The sequence below is a fragment of the Harpia harpyja genome, chromosome 1 (genome assembly GCF_026419915.1).
Source record: "Harpia harpyja isolate bHarHar1 chromosome 1, bHarHar1 primary haplotype, whole genome shotgun sequence".
NCBI classification, from domain to species: Eukaryota; Metazoa; Chordata; class Aves; order Accipitriformes; family Accipitridae; genus Harpia; species Harpia harpyja.
The window spans coordinates 14,496,687-14,505,076 of record NC_068940.1 but is presented as its reverse complement, the minus strand read 5'-3'; the positions used below and the strand labels follow the sequence as shown (position 1 = coordinate 14,505,076).

General features: G+C 57.9%; 1 protein-coding gene across 2 annotated transcripts; it reads right to left on the bottom strand.

The window, feature by feature from the left end:
• Positions 1–3,424: 3,424 nt before the first annotated feature.
• On the bottom strand, positions 3,425–7,662 carry FOXC1 (forkhead box C1). Of its 2 annotated transcripts, XM_052780340.1 has the most exons (3): positions 7,442–7,662; positions 7,304–7,364; positions 3,425–6,744 (listed from the first exon to the last, which is right to left on the bottom strand). In XM_052780340.1, exon 3 carries the CDS (start codon positions 6,730–6,732, stop codon positions 5,170–5,172), a length of 1,563 nt encoding a protein of 520 aa, XP_052636300.1. In that variant the 5' UTR covers positions 6,733–6,744; positions 7,304–7,364; positions 7,442–7,662; the 3' UTR covers positions 3,425–5,169. The 2 variants fall into 2 exon arrangements, with proteins under 2 accessions (XP_052636300.1, XP_052636290.1); XM_052780330.1 differs by having other exon boundaries at positions 3,425–7,364; positions 7,442–7,660.
• Positions 7,663–8,390: the final 728 nt, after the last annotated feature.

The following is an 8,390-nucleotide window of genomic DNA, read 5'->3' as shown; positions in this document are numbered from 1 at the left end:
GTCGACGCGGAGCTCTTCTTGCGCAGCTTGCCGCGTAAATCTGTGCTCGCCCTCCGCGCTGCCCCCGCTGCGCGCACCACCTGCGCCCCCGCGCAGCCGCAGCTCGGCCTCGGGTACCCCGACGGCGCCCACCGCCGCCCCCCCTCATCCCTCCTCCCCCCAAAAACCCACCCGCGCATCTTAAAATGACGGAAGCATTTAGCCAACGTGCCCGGCCCCAGCGCAGGGAACCGGATCAAAAAGGACTGACCACGCCGAGGGGTTTAAATTACTTTACAAGCGAAATTAATTGAAAGCTAATGTTCAATTAGCGGTTGCTGTTGAAACGGGTGATTTTGGGAAGGGGCTGGGGGGAGCCGCACCGCAGCACTCCCGTACCTGCCTCTGCGCGGCGGAGCCATGTGCGCGCCTCGGCACTGCACGCTTTTGCCTACGCAATCAAGACGACGTAATAAAGACTGCGCGTTCTTACCTCACGCTCATCTTCACATGAGACACGCTCAGCCCCCGACCGTGCGCGACCGCATCACACTGCCTCCCGCAAAACCCGCACCGGCCTTTGCGTGCGCCCTTTGCGGCTCACCCGCAATGTGCAAGCAAACCTCCAGAGCCCAGAGCGAAGCCATAAGCTCGCCCCGCTCCAGCAGTGTATTTTTTGGGAGACGAGGGCAGAGGACAGCCGGCTGGTCAATACGCTGCAACCCCAGGGTTACCGATAGCGTTACGAAGTTAAGCCTGACTATGAAAATATTCCCGTGCTAGCTTCGACGCGCCTTTCCCAAACTTCGTGGCTTTCAGAAAGGGCCCCAGATACTGTAAAATGCCGGTTTGGGAACATTCCCCTAATGGCTCCATCCACAACACAGTCTTGCCACATTCTCCATCTGACCTGGCCTGAGGGAGGTAGGGAAGGGTTTTTAATCCATGTCCTCTCAACTATTTACATGCACTTCTCTGCTATTTTTGGTTATGACCTTTGCAGAACATAATATGAATGGTAATTGCTTTAAGAAGAAATTCTGAGGAGAAAACTTAGAAGGGAGAATATTCTTCTTCTCCAAGTTTTCCTCAGTTTAAGTGACAGATGAGCCAAGACAAGTAAGAAACAACCAGAACCAGCGAAACAGAATGGTCCCTCAAATGAATAATAATAATAAAAAAAAGTAAGTTTTTTTCCTAGATGAAAAGCAAAGCAATAGTTTTGAAAAAAACTCAGCTTGAGCTAAAAATACAACACAAAGCGCTGTGCTAACCTGGCACCTACTGGACCGCTCTGCAGGCAAGGCTGGGGCCGAGCGTCCCCACTCGCTGTACGGGCTGCCACCAAAGACGCAGAGGCCTGACAGAGGCACCTTGCAGCTGCTGCCTGGGCGCACGTCCCGTGCCCACCTCCACGCAGGGTCGGACCGCATCTCTTTTGGCGTTCAGGGCAGGCCCAGTTCTGCTGGGAGACAATCACAGGTCAGAAGGGACGCTCGCCTTTGCCTTCTGCTCTCGAGGGGAGGGAAGCACACGGGCGACAAGGGTCGCTGGGCCACGCTGCCCGCAGTTCGGGCCTTACAGGCAGGAGCGCTGCCCGCAGGCGGACGCCCCCGCTCTGCCCCAGCCCAGGAAGGTTTCTAGCAAACCCGCCGGGCCTTCCCCACGCTCCCCAGCAGCAGCAGCACTAGCAACGTCTCACGCCGGAGGCCCTGGCCCAGCGGCACGGCCGGCCCACCTCCGCGCAGCCCCGCGCACGGACCCCACGCAGGGACCCCGCGGTAGCGGCCTGTGCGCCGGGGAAGGGGGGGGGGGGGCGCTTCCCGCTGCCAATCCCGCACGATTCACTGCCTACAGGGGGGACCCTCAGCACCGGTAATGTTATTTTCGTTGTGAACCATTTCTGTGCGGAGGGGGAGAAAAAAATTGATAATAATTTTTTTAAAAAAGAACCCAAGCCGGAGCACGCGTGTGCGGTGAGCCAGCCCGTTGCACTGAGAACCGGGAGGTGACCTCTGCCGCGACCGCGCACGTCACTTCAGGAAAGGGATCCCCTCCTGAGGCAGAGGATCCCAGCACGACCTACCTGGTGGCCGAGTGGGACTTTTCCCTTTGCCCCCCTCCCTGACTGCGAGCCGTCCCCCAACCAGGCGAGCCCTCTCCGCCCGCCCCTTTTTGCAGCCAGGGCCGCGGGGAGCGCAAGTTGCGCGGCCGTCCCGCGGTGCCGGGGCCGCGGAGGGCAGCGGGCCGCCCCGGGGCGGCCCGGGGCATTAGCAGTAATTATACACGGCACTTGTTCCAGGTCCGCACAGCCCCCCCCCGCCCCAGCTCCCCTAATCGAGCAGCAGCACTGACAATGCAACGGGTGATTAAACAAACCGAGCTAAGAACGGCTTCTTTCCCTCCTATTTATTTTCGCCACAAACACCCCACCGCTGGAGACCGCTGAGAAAACCCAAAATACAGGAAAGCCGGCGCCTGATCGCAACAAAAATAACAGGCAAATAGCACATGCAATCGCCTCTCTACCCTTTCCCTTTTTTAATTTTTATTTTAAATACGGGGGAGTGGGGCGGGGGGGGGGGGCGGGAATGGCGTTACTATGCAGCCACCTCTGTGGCAAGCCCGGCTGCCGGGGGCAGAGGGAGCTGCCGCCGCCGGGACTCCCCTTTCCGAGGACGGGGAGCGAAGCAGGGAAGCGGCGAAAGCCCCGCCGTGCCCCCGGCCCGGCAACCCCGGTCGCAGGGAGAGGGGAGGCAGGAGCCGCCAGCTCAGCTGCCCCCCCCCCCCCCCCCCCCCCCGGTACCGGGAGAGGGACGGCGGGGAGCAGAAGGTGAGCCCGACCGGGAATAGGTAACATTTTATTTCCTTTTACTGGTGAAAAACGGGGAGTTGCGATTAAAACGGGCCCCCCGGAGCGAAGGCGTTCAGCTTTGCTCGTCCTTCGCTTCAGCCTTCCCATAACCGGACGATGGAGCATTTGCGTTTCTCTCACCCAACTCGGCAAACAAATAAATATAAATATAAATAAGGCCGCTAATCTCTGTACAGGTACTAGCACGAAAAAGCAAAGAGTATGCGATACTTAAATAAACATATTTTAAGCCAACGTTATAAAATGACCACCTCCCCCGGTTCATTCCATCTGCTGAAGGTGTTTTCTGAATATTAGATTATTGCTTTGGAAGGGAAGCGCCCCTCAAAAGCGAGGTAATAAGGTTTAACTGTAAAGACCTTTGTATTTATTTACAGTGTAACCCTTAACAATGCAACAGCAATTACTGCTAAGTGTTGCCTTTAGATAAGAGATACTGATAGGAAACTGTATTATCTTGAAAGCAAACTTTAGGCCTTAAATATCTGTAATCAAATAATCTTCTTCCCAAGTCTGACTGACAAGGCAGATTCTTTCAAGTTAATGAATTTATTGCATTTTGGTGGTTATTTACAAAGGGGGAAGGTGATCCCCATTGCCCGTGGGTTCTTAATTGCAAATCGTCCAGAAGGTGAGATTTTTGATCTGACAAGACGTCAGTCTGTGCAGCACTCATCTAGTACCCTGGTAAGATATTGTTTTTCCCGATTTAAGGAAAAAAGGAGGGAGGGAAGGAGACAAAAAAAAAAAACAAACCCAAACAACTATATAAGAAAAATTCTCCCACACAAACTCTTTCTAAAATAATTTCAGTTCGAGCAATTAGGGCACTTCCAAAAGACCAGTAACGTCCCTAAAGGACAGGAGTAAAGCAGAGCTATGAAGGTGTAAGGGTAGACTGTACAAGCACCTTTTAATCCAACTGCTTCTTTTCTTTTTTTTTTTTCCCCCTGAAATAAAATGGTACTTTAAAAATATATATTACAGAAGCGGCTTCACGGATGTGATTGCGCGCATTGCTATCAATTCTACGAAGCAGTGATTTACATGCTTACATTGTATTTAAGAAGATACGTACTACAGAATATCTGGCATCTACTATACACTGTGGAGTTCAGAAACATATGCAATGCGTGTATGAAGCTATAAATAAATACGTAATCCTTCTTTAAATATAGATACATATGTAAATCCTATATATAAATACATTTGAAATACACACACAGAGAACGATAGCTCGATATGTACACAGTTACACAAGGGCAGGAATCTAGTGCACGTACTTCTACCTCGGAGTTACCGCTTAATATATCCTTACATAGGCACATTATTTAAAAAGCCGTAATGTTGTCATACTACTGTGTATGGTCAAATGTTTCCAGGTCTTGCCCATTAATTGCTAAGAAAACGTGTTTGTTTATTTGCCAACTCAGAGCTGCCATGGGAAAGTATTTTTTTCCTAGCGGATAAGGCGAGCTGACTAAGTGGAACATATTGCAGAAGAGACTGAAAAGGGATTTTTCGACCTGGCAGTTCCTAAATGGTCTTTGGAATTTGTGCGGAGGGGAACGAGCTGTTCCAGCGACAAAGTTAGTTATGAAATCCCTTTTCCCTCTCTTTCTCTCTCCCTCTCTAAATGAAAGTATTAAAATATACAGACGTGTAAAGGATCATTCCAACTGAATGGTAATTTATTAATAAACAAACAATGCAATACCTTCAGAATATTTTCAACAAAAAAAAAAAAGAAAAATATTGATAGAATAAGATTAATACAGTTTCCCTTTTTATATATAGTGAAAAAATCAGCGTTTCAGTCAATTTTAACGTCACTTTTCAGGGAAGGGGGAAACACTTTCTGGCGTTTGGTCCGCAACATCCAACTACAAATTAAAAATAAATTACTATGTCGCAATTTACATTTTAAAACAAGTCCTTGTAAAAGAGGAAGGGGGAGAAAAAAAAGGAGCTGGTACTCTACGCTGGACTTTTCGCCCCCTTTTAAACACGGGGCATGACAATACCTTAAGGGATGGGGAAGAGAGAGGGGTGGGGGGCGGGACAAAGTATTTCTGAAAGCAGTTAAAAACCAAAACAAAACAAAAACAAAAAAAACCAAAAAACTTACGTGTTATTGGAGTAACACTGTCCTTTAACAAACCAAGACATGCTTTGGGGCTGTCTCTGTACAAAAGCTTTTCGCGTGCGCCCGCTTCCCTCCGCGGGCGCGGCGGGGGCCGGCGGCGCGGTGCGGTGCTGCGCGGCGCTGCGCGGCGCGGTGCGGTGCGGCGCGGTCTCCCCGCGGCGGGGCGCGCTCAGAACTTGCCGCAGTCGTAGACGAAGGCCCCGGAGGTGCGGTAGAGCGGCTGGCTGCCGGGGAAGGCCATCTGACAGCTGCCGCCGCCCCCCGCCCCGCCGCCGCCGCCGCCGCCCCCCGCCCCGCCGCCGCCGCCGCCGCCACCGCCGCCGCCGCCGCCCGGCGAGGCGCTGAGGCCCAGCCGCGGCGCCTCGAAGACCTCCCGCGGGCCGGCGGCGAAGCCCTGCTGCGGCCCCGCGTAGCCCGCCGCGCCCGCCAGCGGGCCCAGCTCCCCCGCCGCCGCCGCCGCCGCCGCCGCCGCTGCGGCCGCCTGGTTGAGGTACCAGGAGGCCAGGCGGCCCTGGTGCGGGTGCGGGTGCGGGTGGTGCCCCTCCTGGTGGCCGCCCGCCGCGCCGCCCAGCCCGCCGTGCCCCAGCGCCCCGCCGCCGCCCCCCGCCCCGCCGCCGCCGCCGCCGCCGCCGCCGCTGCCCGTGGGCATGGCGTAGTCGGGCAGCGGGTCCTCGGCGGGGCTGGCGGCGGCGGCGGCGGGCAGGTGGCCGGGTCGGTCGGCGCCGCCCGCCGCCGCGTAGAGGCTCATGGCCTGCATGTTGCAGTGGTAGGTGCCGGCGGCGGCGCCGGCGGCCGCCTGGCCGCAGGGCGAGCCGTAGACGGAGCTGTGGCCCGGCGAGTAGCCGCCGAGGGAGAGGGCGGGCGGGATGCCGGTGCGCGGGGCGGCGGCGGCGGGGGCCAGGAGGCCGGCGCCCAGCTCGGCGGCGGCCTGCGGCGAGCCCCGCAGCGAGGTCATGATGTTGTCCACGCTGAAGCCCGGGCCGTGGTGGTGGGGCGGCGGCGGGGGCGGCGGCGGCGGCGGGGGCGGCGGCGGCGGCTCGGGGGCCTCCAGGCTGAGGGAGCGGCTGGAGGGGAGGGTGCTGCGGGGGCTGCCGCCGCTGGAGAGGCTGCTGCTGCTGTCGGGGCTCTCGATCTTGGGCACGGCGCCGAGCGGCGGCGCGGCGCCGGGGGGGGACACGGCCTGCGGCGGCGAGGCCGTGCCGTTCTCCGTCTTGATGTCCTGGATGCGGACGGGCGGCGGCGGCGGCGCGGCGCTGCCCCCGGCGGGGCCGCCCTCGGGCTCGGCGGCGGCGGCGGCGGCGGAGGGCGGCGGCGGGCGCGGCGGGGCATGGTCCTTGAGGTGCAGGCGGTCCTTCTCCTCCTTGTCCTTGACGGCGTCCTTCTTCTTGAAGCGGCGGCGGCGGCGGAGGAAGCTGCCGTTCTCGAACATGTTGTAGGAGTCGGGGTCGAGGGTCCAGTAGCTGCCCTTGCCGGGCTTCTTGTCGTCGCGGGGCACCTTGACGAAGCACTCGTTGAGGGAGAGGTTGTGGCGGATGCTGTTCTGCCAGCCCTGCTTGTTGTCCCGGTAGAAAGGGAACCGCTCCATGATGAACTGGTAGATCCCGTTCAAGGTGATCTTCTTATCGGGCGCGTTCTGGATGGCCATGGTGATGAGGGCGATGTAGCTGTAGGGCGGCTTCACCATATCCTTGGGCTGCGGCGGCGGCGTGTAGGGCCCGTAGGCGCGGGCCATGCCGGCCGGGTACTGCTCGTGGGCCGGGTGGGAGTACATGCTCATCGGGGCCGGCATGGCCGTGTAGCCCCCGCCGGCCGCCGCCGCGGCGGCGCGGTAGTAGCTCTGCTCTCCGCCGAGGTACGGCACCACTCCCAGGGAGTTGGGACTGGACACGGAGTAGCGAGCCTGCATGTCCTCCCGTCAGCTTTCCCCCACCCTCCCCGCCGGACCAAACAGCGCGTCCCTTCCCCCTCCACCCCTCCGCCGCTCCGCGGACCGAGCTGGACCGGGCGGCCGGGCAACCCCCACCCCCCCACCCCCCCGGCGGAGCGCGGAAAAAGGGAGGAAGAATAACGACGGCAGCGCCGAAAGTCTCCTCTTCTTCGCCCGGGAAAGCCCACCGGCAAGCTCCCGCACTCCACGCGGAGGGGAAAAAAAAAAAAAAAGTCAAAAAAAGGGAAAAAAATAGGGGGGTGAAAAAGGCGAAAAAATGTTTTTAAAAAGAAAACGGGGGAGGGGGGGGGGAAAAAAGTAATCGCAACGGAGAAAGCAACTTCCAAACGCAGAAAGAGTATTAAGAAAATAAAACCTTTGCAAAGAGGCTCCCACGCTCCCAGTTCCTTGTTCCACGGGGATCTGCAACAAGTTGTCTGCAAAGGAGGGACAAAAGTAGAGGGATGTGTTTTGTTGGCTTTTTTTGAGCGAGCAGAAGAAGAAAAAAATCCACCTTCCCGATCTCCCAGTGCAAAGTCTCCCTCTCTCTCTCCCTCTCGCTTTTTTTCAGTCTCTTTTTCAGTCGCAGGCTGCTTTGGGAAGCATCGGAAAAACTCCTGAACTTTTGAGCATCCGTCACCACGGCGAGAACTTTTTTACGCACTTACAGTTTTCTCCTTTTTTTTTTCCTCCCTCTCCTCTCTCGGTCTCCTTTTTTTTTTTTTTCCTCTCTTTTTTTTTTTCTTTTCCTCCTTTTGCGGGCGGCCCAGCTCCGCCCCGCCGAGCTGCGGCGGCCAATGAGGGCCGGGAGACACCCGGGGCTCTGAATGAGGAGGGAAAAAAAAAAAAAGGAGCGAGCGAGAAAAAAAAAAAAAAAAGAGAGAGGGAGAGTAAAAAAGAAGGGGAAAAAAAATCCCCGCAGCAGCCCTGGGAGTTGCCGCTCTCGGGGACCGGCCACACACGCTCGCCGGCACACGCGGACGCCTTGAGCGCCGCGGAGCCGCGGGCCGCTGCGCACCCGCGGGGACCCTCCCGCGCCCGCGCGTTTTGCGCGCCGACCCGCGCGAGCCCGCCCTCCCCCCCGCACCCACCCGCGTCCTTACGTGCGCGGTCACCCCAGCACACGCGCCCCGGGCACACGCGCCCCGTGTGCATGCCTACACCAATGTGTGGTGTGTGTGTGTGTGTATGTATATGCTCCCCTGGAGCTCTTCCCACCCACGCGCGCACCCCGCGCTCCGCCACGCGTGTTTCTCCCCCACTTTTTTTTTTCCTTTTTTTTTTTCTCGTCCTTGGTCTGGTTTCTTCTCCGCACGCCCCCGTCGGGCCCTCGCCTTCCCTTCCCTCCGGGCTGCCGCCCATGTCGGCGGGCGGGCTCCCCGCCGGTGTGCCGGCTCGCTCCCTGCCCTCCCCGGCCAGGAGCTTCTGCCTCCCCCCGCCTGCCTTCCACCCACCCCCCCACG